The 13,433-nt window shown below is 58.8% G+C and overlaps 3 protein-coding genes across 3 annotated transcripts; all 3 read left to right on the top strand.

Annotated features, from left to right (window-relative positions):
* Window positions 1–168: 168 nt before the first annotated feature.
* Window positions 169–960, top strand: GMORB2_2152 (uncharacterized protein; the record flags this gene model as incomplete). The annotated part of the gene is made up of 4 exons (XM_035464132.1): window positions 169–455; window positions 541–594; window positions 663–758; window positions 828–960. Coding segments are annotated over 4 exons (570 nt in total), but the record flags the coding sequence as incomplete, so codon positions are not given.
* A 1,337-nt stretch (window positions 961–2,297) lies between these two features.
* On the top strand, window positions 2,298–5,412 carry GMORB2_2153 (PHD-finger; the record flags this gene model as incomplete). The annotated part of the gene is made up of 3 exons (XM_035464133.1): window positions 2,298–4,939; window positions 5,021–5,089; window positions 5,367–5,412. 3 exons carry the CDS (start codon window positions 2,298–2,300, stop codon window positions 5,410–5,412), a joined length of 2,757 nt encoding a protein of 918 aa, XP_035319843.1.
* A 3,692-nt stretch (window positions 5,413–9,104) lies between these two features.
* On the top strand, window positions 9,105–12,386 carry GMORB2_2154 (uncharacterized protein; the record flags this gene model as incomplete). The annotated part of the gene is made up of 1 exon (XM_035464134.1): window positions 9,105–12,386. One exon carries the CDS (start codon window positions 9,105–9,107, stop codon window positions 12,384–12,386), a length of 3,282 nt encoding a protein of 1,093 aa, XP_035319844.1.
* Between the last annotated feature and the right edge of the window lie 1,047 nt (window positions 12,387–13,433).

Genomic DNA, 13,433 nt, shown 5'->3' on the forward strand with positions numbered 1-13,433 from the left:
GAGAGAGAGAGAGAGAGAGAGAAGGAGAGAGGGAGAGGGAGAGAGATTTTCTAGGATTGCACTCCTCGTCACGCCCTCCCCTCCCCCACCCTTTCGCCGGATATGGAGACGTATGGGTATGGGCTGGATCCCAACGACGCTGTCGACCGTTATCAGCGGCAGCAGCAGTACCTTGACACTGGCGACCAAGACAATGATGTCGAGGACCAACATCCTCTACCCGCCGAGAGTGTCGCCGGTCTCGACATGCCCGTCGCCGAGACTGTGTACCAGCACCAGAGCTTTCGGACGGAGCCGAGCATAAAGAGCGACGTCGGTATCGAGCTACGCGGCCCGCTCGAGGTGAGGGGCTCGGTCAAGTCAGGCGGCAGCATCGCCCTGCTGGGGGATCTGATCATCCGTCGAAAGATTGACGCCTATGGGGCCATCACCGTGAATGGAAACGTCAGCACCCAGTGCGTATCTGAACCCCCGGTAGAGATACGGAAGCCTTGATGTGCTGACCTCTCTCCCTCCTCCTTTCTCTCTTCCCCTTGACAGAGGTAGGATCAAGGCATATGGGAATATCGAGGTCAACGGTTCCTTGACAGCAAGGTAAGATAGAGACGCCCCCTCATCACATCATCCATCCCGACCCTGACGACGACGACGGCAACAACAAGCAATGGCATCAAAGGCTTTGGCAAGCTGAGACTTGTCGGATCCCTGCAAGGCACTGACCTTGAGATATACGGCAACCTGATCGTGAATGGCTACCTGTGAGTGTCTACCAACCGAGCCCGATCCCCCCCTACTCCTCCCAACATCTGACATGCCCCGCGTCGAAGTAAATGCCGACGTCTTCTCGTCTACGGATCCTTGACCCTCATCGGGGCTGAGTCGAGCTACACTGTCGAGGAATCGGAAGAGATCATGGGCGCCAAACTCCGACGAGATCAAGAGGCAGACTGGGACTGGTGAAGCCTGCCCCTCGCACTCTCGGATGGCGATCTCACCACTCCGTGGGGACATGCATGCATATACCGACATGGCGTATATACAGACAGACGAACAAGAGGCAAAAGAGATGACGACTTCGATCATGAATGGGCGGGACGACCAGGTCATATTGTGTGACTCATACGCACAGACCAGACGGGACCATCCATCCCGTCCGTCCTGTCCGTCTACCTTTGCTGGGGGGCCAAACGAGGAGGGGATGGAGCACGAGCATTGCAGAGACGCCGATGAATGCACGACGCTCGAAACATCTAGCAAGAAGCGAGTCATCAGGGAGACTCGGCGGGGGTTAGACGAGAAGAGGGGTGGTGGAGGAGCACACAACGACAACTCTGTCCTGTGACGATACCCAACATCGCTCTCTGCCTTTCTCTTCTCCGATTTCTGCCATCCGCCAGCAAGCCTTTGCTCGCCTATACCGACCGAAATGGGAAGAAGGGACGAGACCAGACAGGATTCATCGAAAGGACACCCGAGAGCGACGACGGAGAGGAGAGGAAGCGGACGGTAACACTAGTAGTCAGACGATGCAAGCAAGCGCCGTCGGTAATAATCAAGCAAGCAATGATATCGGTAATGGCGCAGAGAGGGGAGCAGCCTGGGTCTCTCACGTACATGACCGAGGATGCCTCGAGTCTTTCTTACTCTAGTACTGCTGGCGTTGTGGATATTAAATTATATGCTGGAGGTCTGGATCGTGTGCTCTTTACCATATTAGATCAATCCGTAATGACGAGCCAGTAAATCCCGTGTGAATCTGCATATAATCGGCAATCAGTTGCTTCCCTACCTCAAAACAACCCAACACGCAGATAACGGAGTAATATATAGCATCTACTGCAGATCCAAGAGAGAGTTACAGAGCATGCAGGACAGGACACCGCACACTGCACCAGCCACAACACCAAGCCCACCAGCCCCATTCATATAACTGTGGCGTCAGCACACGTCCGCCGCTTGGCGAAACCCGTAGCCTAGGGAAGCAAGAGTGACTGTTGACGCGACGTTTACCCCCCCCCCCCCCCCATCAACCACTTTAAAGGTTCAGATCGACCAAGAAAAAGCTGCGCGAGTGCCCCATATCTCATCTCCGCTGTTCTCATCCATCTTCACCACGCATACGAGGCCTATCGATGGCAGGGCGACAAACGAACGCCGGGCCTAATCGTTGCTCGAAAGATAATCTGTAGCGCACGCGCCCAAGCACCCGTATCTTACCACGATTCTCTCCCTCCCCTTCCTAGCAGGCAGCCTATACCTATCTCCCCCACCACCCCCCCCAAAAAAGAAAGAAAAACATGCCGGGTGATGAAGATATGGATATGGAGGATGCGCCAAGGATGGAGATCGTAAGCCCTCGGACTTCGCTAGCCGCCGGTGGCGGCGCCGGCAGCTTCCTGGTGGACCACGACAGAGACGACGACGACAGCGACGATCGCATCGAAGCAGATGCCCAGACCACGGTGACCGACTTCCTCGACTTTACCGAATACCTACCCTCGGATGTGGTTCGATCACTGACCCTCATCGGCAACCTGGACGAGAAGTACGCGGACGCGTCGGCGCGCGTGCACCAGCTCGCGGCGCAGTGGGGCCAGCTGCCCAACCTGCCCGCCACCGCCGAGGGTGAGGGCAGGACGAGGCCGGTGCCCGCTAAGCTGCGCGCGGACATATCGGAGCAGCTGGGCAGGTTGGTCAACTCGCGCGTCTTTGCGCACGCGGAGGCCGTCCGCATGTCGGACAATGTCGGCAGGCACTACCTCAAGGCCAAGGTGCTCCTGTCCAAGCTACGAGCCATGATGGACAATTACCCTGCCCAAGAGCAGCAGCTCAGACAGCAGCAGCCTCCGCTGCGTAGGAGTCCTGTGACGGCGGCGGCGGAGGCCGACGAGGCACCCCGAGAGAACGGTGACGATGACGACGAAGACGACACAGCTGCACCTGCACCTACGCCGGCACCTGCGCCTGCACCTGCACCTGCACCTGCACCTGCACCTGCACCCGCTCCTCACCAGAGGAAGCAGCCCAAGATACCCAAGATTACGGTGCCCGGTGAGGTCCTGGCGCCCTACGATATCGAGTACGACACCTTTAGCGGCGGGAGCGATGACAGCTCTGAAGACGATTATGAGGTGGCCCCCGTCGGTCGCAAGACCTCTGCGGCAGCAGCAGCAGCAGCAGCCGAAGCAGCAGCAGCAGCAGCGGTAACGGCGACGACACCGCGCCCCAGACCTGCCGGTGCAGTCACACCCGGTAGACCGCCCAAGTCAGTGGGGCGGCCGCCGCGACCGCCGGCGCCCCAGACGCCCGGCCCAACGAGCGAGGAGATCGCCGCGCACGCTGCGGCGCTTCTGCGGCCCCCGCCGGACAATGCCGTGGTAGGCAGCCCGGACGCGCCCTGGCTCCAGCTGACCGAGTATGAGCTGGCCAAGCTGCGCAAGCGGATGAAGAAGAACGCCACGTGGACGCCTAGTGAGACCATGGTGGCGCGCGAGCTTCGTGTGCTGGGCCGGGGACCGGAAGACTACAGGTCGGCCAAGAAGCAGGCCGAGGACGAGGGCAAGACGTTTGAGCCCGTCACGCCGGCCGCCATCACCGAGGACGCCACGGGCCTGCGCCACCTGCCCGCCGGCGCTATCAGCGCCGACTCGGCCACGGCGGAGGAGATGATGCCCATGAGCAATCGGGGCATGAAGCTCAACGAGGCCAAGAAGATGAAGAGGGAGGCCCTGGCCAAGCTGGCCGCCGAGGAGGCCGAGGAGTCAGCTAGGAAGATGGCTGCCGCGGCCAAGCTCTTCCTGGGCGGCGGCGGCAGCGGCAGCGGCACCTCGTCCAACACCAGTCCCTCGGACAGCCAGCACAGGGATGGCGGCGGCGGCTCCAGGGGCCCCGGAAGGCCCCCCGGCAGGAGGCCGAACGCCCAGAAACGCAAGAGGGCGGACGCGGATGTCGACGTCCCCGCTGCCGCGAACGATGCCGCCGACAACACGCCCTCGGCGAGACCTCAGATCAAACGCACGAAGACGGAGACGCCCGTGCCGCCCCCCCAGCTGGGCGGCGGCGGCGGCATGGCCGGCAGTCAGAGCAGTAGCGGTGGCCTCCCCGCCGCCGCCGCCCCCCCCGCCGCCCCCCCTCCTGCTGCACCGACAGGGACGGCGACGTCTACTCCCGTCGAGACCCCGGTCCCTCTCCCGATGACAGTGCAGAGATCGGCCAGCGTGACGAGGGCGGGCGCCAAGTCGCCGACGCCCGGAAGCGCAGGGAACCCCGGTAACGCCGGCTCAACCACGGCATGCGTGCCCACCAAGCCGCCCATGACGGAGACGCCCGTCCCGCTGCCCAGATCCGACAGGCGCAAGTCGACCACACCCGCCGTGGCCGCGACGACCACCCCCACGCCTACGCCTGCACCCTCCGCTCCTCTCCCACCGCCTAAGCGCGAGACGCGCGGAGAGGCAGCTAAACGCACAGTCCCGGCCGGCGTCCCTACCGAGGAAGCGAGTACGACCATCACTACGGCTCCGCAGCAGCAGCAGCAGCAGCAGCGTGAGCTCCGACACTCATCACGAGGTCCCGCAACCTCCTCCGATGTCGGTTCCCGACGACCCAGCTCATCGCGAGGATCGGGAACCAAGGCTCTCAGCCAGGAACCGCAGAAGCCCGGCTCCTCCTCCCCGTCGACGGGACTGCTTGTCACGCCCTCGGCAGCAGCAGATCGGCCCAGGAGGGCGAGCACGGCGCGCAACACGCCTGCTCCCCCCGACACTGCAGGGCCTGCAGGATCAGCGGTGGCGGCGGCGGCGGCGGCGGCGGCGGCAGCGGCAGCGCCCCCACCTAGTCGACGCTCTACGCGGCCAGCTCCCGGGATCGTTAGTACCACCAGCAGCGGCGGCAGCGCGGCGGTGGGCAAGAGGAAGGCTGCTCCCAAGCGGAAGGCTCGGTTCGGTGGGGGACGGAAAGGGGGCAAGACCCATCATAATCAGCAGCAGCATCAGCAGCAGCAGCAGGCTGCCCAGGACAGGGGTGAAGATGTTGAGGAGTTGGAGGATGTGGATGATGAGGGGAACCCGATTGATCCTGATGAGGAGCGGTACTGTCTCTGTAATCGGGTCAGTTACGGGACAATGATTTCTTGTGATAATGTTGAGGTATGTATATCCTCCCCTCTTTTTCTCCTCTCCTTCTCTTTCCTCTCCCTTGCCTTCCCACCCCTTTCCCTTCTCAACCTTTCCCCTGTTGCTGTCCGGAAAAAAAAAGGAAAACAGAAGAAAACAGAGAGAGAAGAGAGAGAGCTGACACTCCCCTCCCCCGATAGTGTAAGCTCGAATGGTTCCACCTCGAATGTGTCGAGCTAGATGACATCCCAGCGCGGACGACGAAATGGTATTGTCCGGACTGTCGAAAGGCTCTTAATATAGGGGGAAAAGGAGAGGTAAATGCTCGGGGGATACGGAAGTAGGTCGTCTATCTCTATTGTGTGTGCGTGTATCTGTCTGTGTTTTTTCTTTCTCTCTCTCTCTCTTTCTGTTTATTTTCACCTTTCTCAAGGAGTTTCAAGGGCTAGGGGGGGGTATGGAGGATGGGGCGAATCTGATAACTTGTGTATGGAGGTTTTTTTTCCCCACCATTTTCTTTAAGAAGCCAAGGGAAAGCAGGAGTTTCTATTTTCTTTTTTTCTTCTTTTGTATTCTCTATACTCTCTTTTTTTTCTGTTCTGATAGCCATGGCGTACGCGTCTAGGTGGTATGCAGTCCTTCTTCTTCTCCTATCACTTTCTACTCTGATTTCTCTGATTCATCGAGACATGAATGTGTTGACTGATATCCACTACCGAGTACTGTCATGATCTTGCACCGGGAATCTGCTCGATTCGTCAGACACTGTCGTAGGCATGATTTATTGCAGTACTGATACGGAGCAGCGATGCCTGTAGGCATGTTTGGTCTGGAGAATGTTGTTTACTGCTATTGACTTGGGTCCAAGATTGCTGTAGGCATAATACTAATACGGAGTACTCGTAGTGATGATGTGTGCATGATTGATTATCATGGTGTGTCTAGCTGATTACGCGGTTAATGCTAGGCTGAACCCAGCCAGAATAGAAAGGAACAAAAGAGGACACATGGAGAATGGAGAGTCAGAGATGGGACAAAGGTTGGGTATCACGCGTTTGACCGAGGCATAACGGTACGATAAAATTGACTATAATTATATAATAAGGATAAGGGTAGGGGGGAGGGGGGTGGGGAGGGGTGAGACGTTTATGAGCATCGGAACCCGAACAAGAGTGAGAGACGCTTTGACCCAAATGAAAAATCATAAGATGACAAAAGGATTCATTCACATGACGCCTTTGTTGGAGAGGGTCACGAGGGGGGCATGATGATGAAGGAGCTGATGAAGTAGGAGTAGCCTTGTACAGGTGGCCGCCGCAGCTGGTGACTAGATCTGAAATGCTAGTGACCGGTACAGCGTCTAGACCTCTGCACCTGCACGGGATGAATGGTCGGAAATGAAGAGGGTCATCAGCACGGATTTCTGATCGTTCTGTATGCTAACGCTAGCAATGGTAGATGGTAATAACGATCATTACTGTACATGATAGAATGGTCGACGTACGAGTAATATATCAGAAGAGAGGGGGAGAGTGAGGAGAGAGAGTACTTCCCGTACGACGCAGGCATCGGGTCTCAGAGTCAACGGTGCTACGGTATGTTACGGAGAGAGATACGGTACAGCTCCTTTTACGGAAACCATACAGATTACTACTACTACGTCACTCAGTTCGAGCAGTATTACGGTCCATGTCATCACAAGGTAGGATGGCGCAGCTTAGACCACCCCTATCCGACCTCCCCCTCCCCTGACCCGCCCAACCGAATTCAGCCACCACACGCTCCCCCGCCTAAATAGGAACAGCCCCTCCCCTCCTTCTCAGTGTCTCTGCCTGCTATTGTTACCTGCTGCGTGTGCCCCGCGCCGTCCGGGAGGGAGAGGAAAGCGGCGGATGACTGTTTCGGGGGTGAGAGGAGCGCACACGCAGAAAAGGTACTTGGATACAGGCTGACGGCTGGGACATCTTGACGCCCTGCTGCAGGTCCTGACGGCATCGGGGGATGAGGGGGAAGAGAGGGAGCAGAGAGTGTGTGTTTGTGAGAGAGAGACGGGGCAGCGGGGGGGGGGGGGGGGGGGGCAGGGAGAGGAGAGCAACGCACCTCAAGGTACGGGCAGCAGCAAGCCATCCCGCGTCCTCCGAGTACCAAGTACCAGTAGCAGCTAGCATTGACAAGAACAGATGTATGTATACGTACGAGCAATCATATATTATTACTCAGTAGGTGTACACTGATAGAGCACGTAGTAGGCGTCAGATATGCAATTTGTCGTTGTAGAAGGCCTTACCTCTCCTCTCTCTCTCTCTCAGAGTCTCGGTCCCCCTCCCCCTCCTATTCCCATGTCCTCTCCCTCCCCCCCCCCCTCGAGTTTCCCCTTGTCAATAACAACAACGACAACAATAACGGCATCATCATCAACTCTTTTTTCTTTCTTTCTTCATCGTCTTGCATAAATCATCTCTTCTGATATCTCTTAGGAGGCCACATAATCTGCATTCTCTCCATATATACATATATATAAACATATCTGCTCGACTCATCCGTGCGTTACGGCGGCTGCTTATCGGGAGTTGACGTGTAGTTGCTTCACGTCCCTGCCCTCGGTAGGAGTCACTCAGTACTTAATACTCTCACACATCGCCTCCTCTCCTTCCCTCCCTCCCTCTCTTTCCCTCCCACCTTCTCTTGCGTCATCCGCGAGAGAAAACAGCAATTATATACCATCCTGCCGTTCTGCGGCTTCAATTCTGTTTCCTCGGGGGCAGTCGACCGCTCTCCGTCTTCCTTGTCCAGCCAATACCATTTGAATGCCTAGTACGTCCCTCCCCTCCCCCTTTCCTTCTCCGTCGCACTGTCGTCACCAAGAACCGCTTGGTTCCCTCTCCCCCATCTCTAGCGCGCGCGATACGCGCTTCCACCCTCCTTCCCGTCAACCGACTGACAATACCCTCTTACCTCCCCTCCCCCCCCCCCCCCCCCCCCTCGAGTTTCCCCTTGTCAATAACAACAACGACAACAATAACGGCATCATCATCAACTCTTTTTTCTTTCTTTCTTCATCGTCTTGCATAAATCATCTCTTCTGATATCTCTTAGGAGGCCACATAATCTGCATTCTCTCCATATATACATATATATAAACATATCTGCTCGACTCATCCGTGCGTTACGGCGGCTGCTTATCGGGAGTTGACGTGTAGTTGCTTCACGTCCCTGCCCTCGGTAGGAGTCACTCAGTACTTAATACTCTCACACATCGCCTCCTCTCCTTCCCTCCCTCCCTCTCTTTCCCTCCCACCTTCTCTTGCGTCATCCGCGAGAGAAAACAGCAATTATATACCATCCTGCCGTTCTGCGGCTTCAATTCTGTTTCCTCGGGGGCAGTCGACCGCTCTCCGTCTTCCTTGTCCAGCCAATACCATTTGAATGCCTAGTACGTCCCTCCCCTCCCCCTTTCCTTCTCCGTCGCACTGTCGTCACCAAGAACCGCTTGGTTCCCTCTCCCCCATCTCTAGCGCGCGCGATACGCGCTTCCACCCTCCTTCCCGTCAACCGACTGACAATACCCTCTTACCTCCCCCCCCCCCCCCCCCTCCCTGCAGAGAAGCAGAGGAAGAATGTCAAGGAAAATAATGCCATCGCTTCAGCGGTGACCGATAATGATTCCGCCAATTTCTCGTGAGTTTCGGTCCTCTCTTGGGTCACGGTGATTACGACACCTGCCTGCCCCTCCTGCCCTCCCCCCTTCCCCTCCCCCGTGACCGAGTCACCGTGACTATGAGAGAGAGAGAGAGAGAGAGAGAGAGAGACAGAAGGCTGACCTTGCGTCGATGCAAAAAACAAAACAGAAGCAGCAGTGGAAGTAATAGACCCATTCACCACAGCAGCAGCAAGAGCCACTCCATCTCGAGCGAGTCTACCCCTCCCATCGATACGCCCGACGTTAGGCCCACGTCCCTGCCGGACAATGACAACCTCCACCCGTCACCCATGCTGGATGCTATATCCAACGCATCTGTCTCTGCGAGCACCGCTCCAAGTCTGACAACCGACTGGCCTCGGTCTGGTCCTTTCGCCGGCTCCCCCGGGAACCTCATCAGCCTCATGGGAGACTCACCGCCAACACAGCCGTCCTCCTATGAGGACGCACCGGGGGGTCGCCTCGGCCACCAACCCCCCTGGGCCACCACCGCCACCCACCGGGGCTTCATGAATCCCTCGCCGGCATCGGCCTCACCCCCCGCCAACAGCCAGCGACCCCTGAGCTTCCCGATGGAGGATCCTGCTCGGCAGCAGCATCGGAAACATCTCCATCATCGTCAGAGCCCTGAGCCATCCCTGCCGCACTCCCGCTCCCCGCCCTCTCTTGGCGCTACCGTCGCCGCCGGTCCTGGCTACAGGAGGAGCTCCCTCCAGACTCGCTCCGCTGCTCATCACCAGCCGCCCCTCCCCCACCAGCCGCAGCCGCACTTTTACGGTACCCCAGACCTCGACCTGGCCGTCGCCACGCAGTCCGGCATCAAGGCTGGGCAGCGCGGGTACCACTTTGGCTTTGACCGCTTGCCCTCCACCTCGGCCGACCGTCCGGGCTCTGCCGACCACGTCGTCACGGCTGGGTACCAGGGCGGACTCGACGTGTACGCCGTCAGCAAGAGAGGCCTCGAACCCGTCGGTGGCCTCAAGGGTCTGCACGGAGCCGTCCTGCATGCCAAGATACTCCCCTGGTCCCTCACCGGCCCCCAGCGTGACGTCTTCCCCCTCGTTGCCGTCGTCCTGCATGGCCCCGTCCTACGGCCCCAGGATGCGCCCACCCCGGCTGCCCACAGCGCCGCACAGAGCCCCGCCATGGGTACCGGCGCTGCCAGTCCCCGTTCGGCATTTGGCCAACCCGAGGCCCGCCCGCCCGTCGACTCGTACCAGACATCGGTCCAGGTCTACTCCCTCAGGACGGGCAAGCGCGTCGACACGCTCCTCACCGCGCCCGAGGTTCCCATCAGCACCGCCATTGCCCTGACGAGCCCGGCCTTCCAGCCGCCGGCCCCCGTGGGCGCCTTCACCATCGAGGCCGACTCTGGAACCCTCGTCGTCTGCTCGGGCACCACCGGCGAGTGCTGGGTATTCCTGCAGCGCCTCGAGCCTCAGAACGGACACATGTTTGCGTGCGTTGGCAAGTTGTGGACGGCCCTGCAGCAGAGTCGCAAGGCCGACGCGCCCGGCACGGATGAGGGGACGCAGGGACTGGGCGGCTATGCCCCTTCAACATCGGCGTCTAGAGGCGCCAACGCATCGGCACCCATCTTCGCCCTCAACGGCCGCTGGATTGCCTACTGCCCCTCGCCCCCTCTTCACAAGGCCCTGGGCGCCAGCGTCGCCACCCCCATTGCGGGACGGGCTCCGGGCGTCTTGAGCATGTCGCCACCTCACCTGCCGGCCGCTGCGGCGTCGGTCGACCTCATCGCCGATAGCTTCGTCAACAAGTTCATGCGTGGGACCACGCAGGAGCTCATTTGGGGTGCCAAGTGGATGGGCCAGCAGGGTAAGCAGGCTTGGAATTCGTACTGGAACAAGTCGACCAATCCGCAGCCGCAGCAGATGGCCGCGGCGCCGCCTCAGCAGCCTCGCTCCCCGCCCCCGACGGCGCACTTCCCGCCAACGCACGGCGCGCTCGGTGGGCCGCACCCCAGGAGCCCCGGCCTGGTGTCCATCGTGGACGCCGAGACCTTGGCCGCGTCGGCCTCGGTCGTCCCCATCACCAGCTTTGTCCCGCCTCAGGGCTGCAGCTTCCTCTCCTTCTCACCCACCTCGCTGGCGCTGTTCACGGCGAGCAGCAAGGGGGACGTGCAGAACGTGTGGGACCTGCTGCGCATCCACCACACCAAGGCCTCGCCGCTCCAGGCGACCATGGCCCCGGCTGAGACGTCCGGGCCCGTGGTCCGCCAGATTGCCCAGTTCTCGCGCATGACGGTGGCGCGTGTCGTCCACGTTGCCTGGTCCGAGCCTCACGGCGAGCGTCTGGCCATGGTGACGGGAAGGGGCACCGTCCATGTGCTCGACATGCCTCCCAGCGCCTTCATGTGGCCGGCTCCGCGCCGCCGCAAGCCTGCCGAGGTGAAGAACCCCGAGGCTGCCGATGCTGGATCGTCCTCCTCGGCCGTGACCATCACGACCAACGCCTTCAGCGCTGCCTACCAGGCCGCCAAACCCTTCGTTTCCAGAGCCCGCCGTAGCAGCGCCCACGTCCCGTCTACCATGGGCGCCAGCGCCGGCCAGGCCTTCAAGGAGTCGGCCGCGCAAGGCGGGAGGGCCTTGGCCGCGGGCATCAGCAACTCCCTCGGCAAGACGGGCACGGCCTTCAACCAGTTTCGCGTCGCCGGCGAGAATCGCGTGGCGCTGCCCAATACGACGTCGCTGCCGGCAGCTTCGTGCGTGACGTGGGTCAGAAGCCGTCGGTCCCACAGCCTCTTCACCATGGGCGATGGACTCGTACGCGTCTTCCCCGCTAAGGCGCGGCAGATGTCTACCCAGTCCAAGCGTCCCTCGAGGACCCGTCGGTACAAGGATTTCAAGGTGCCGGGCCTGCCGGACGACGCCGTGCCTCCGGCCATCCGTCAGATCGTCCACTTGGGCGCTGAGGACGAGGTGCTCGACCTCACGGATCACGACATGGAGGCGGGTGACAATACTCTGACTCTCGGCTACGGCCAGCGGAAGCGCCCAGCTCCGGACCTCAGCGCCGATGCGGCCATCCCCCAGGCCGAGATAGAATCGAGCGCTGCGTACCAGCCATTCCACACCGACCGCCGGGTCACTCTCAACGAGTACGCACCTGGCAGACGGGGTGCCGACGCCATGGAGTCCCTCTCGGGCGCCCTGGCAGACGCGAGCCTCGAGGACAGTGCCGTATTGAATGAGAGGAACCGTAAGAAGAAGAAGGACAGCAAGAAGAAGGCACAGTCATCGTCGTCGGAAGTTTGCGAGGGAAGGACGGCAGCAACAGATAGCTTGTCCGCCTGGGCTTTCGGACAGCCCATCCCGGTCGTCACCTGGGACCTTGGCCAGTCCTTCAGTCAGGATGACCAGTACGAGGATATGGATGGACACCCCCAGGCGTTGCCACCCTCTGCAATGGAGCGCGTCATGGAGTACGGAGACCACGCGCAGATTGTTGTGACGACGCGGAAGCGCCGAGGTGGTCGTGCTAGTGACGGCGATGGAGAGGGCTTCTTCGAAGACGAATGCGAGCTGCTCGAATTTGCTGACCAGCGGGTGTGAGGCTGCAATCTCGACCTCTTGGCTTTCACCCTTTTTTTTTTTTTTTTTTTAGAACTCACTCGTTTACTCCCTCTCCATTCTCTATTCTTTCAAATGCTCTTCGTCCTTTTCTTCTTCTTCTTCTTCTGCTTTTGACTGGATGGAGTTTTGAGAGATTCGAGTGCTCTTTGCTCTTTTTTTTTTTAATCGTCTTTTTGTATTGGGACTCCCATTTCACTCTCTTCTTCATAAATGAGAGGTATACTCCAGCACAGACAGACTGAACTATCTTGTAGTTGAATGCATGACTCTAGATACCCACGGTGACGCTGACATTATGCACCGTATATTCACGATGCACCTGACGTTCGGTATGAGAACGAGGGCATCATCATGTGCTATTGTCAGTTGCTAGTATTGCATGCAAGGGATCTGCCATGATCCATGCTGAGACGACTCATGGCAACGGCAGCAAGAGCAAGTTTGTCGTGAATTTTTGATTTTTTTGGTTGTTTCTTAGTAGCTGACCTCATTTCCAACCTTGCACCTCCCATCCATCCATCATCCATCCATCCATCCGTCCAGCTTATCGTCTGTCCTTGTTTCGGTACAGCCAGCAACACACACCCCGTTTGCTTCTTTTTTTTCATATTTCGTTTTTACCGTCCTTTGTTCATTTTTAGTTTTTTTCTGGGGGGGAGGAGGTTAATGATTTCGAGAGCCTGTTTTTTGTTCTGAAAGAGAGAATCCAAATCCGATCTATGCCTTCTTCTTCTGGGCAGCCTTAGCTTTAGCAGCAGCCTTGGCGTTGCTGCGAATCATGACGACACCCAAGAAGGAGCCGACGACGGCGCAGCCGAGAAGGATGAGGATGACGGGGATGCGAATGGCCCAGGTGCGAGGGGGGAAGACGTTCTGAAGAGGGTGGTCGTCGTCGACGAAGGGCTGTTTTTGGTTTCGGGTCAGGGTATGCCAGTCACACTTAAAACGAAATGGATGTACATGATTTTTTTTTGGAAGAGAAAGAGAAAAAAGACGAGCAGCAATGGAGGGGGAGGGGGGGGGGGG

This window comes from Geosmithia morbida, assembly GCF_012550715.1.
Source record: "Geosmithia morbida isolate 1262 chromosome Unknown scaffold_12, whole genome shotgun sequence".
NCBI lineage: Eukaryota > Fungi > Ascomycota > Sordariomycetes > Hypocreales > Bionectriaceae > Geosmithia > Geosmithia morbida.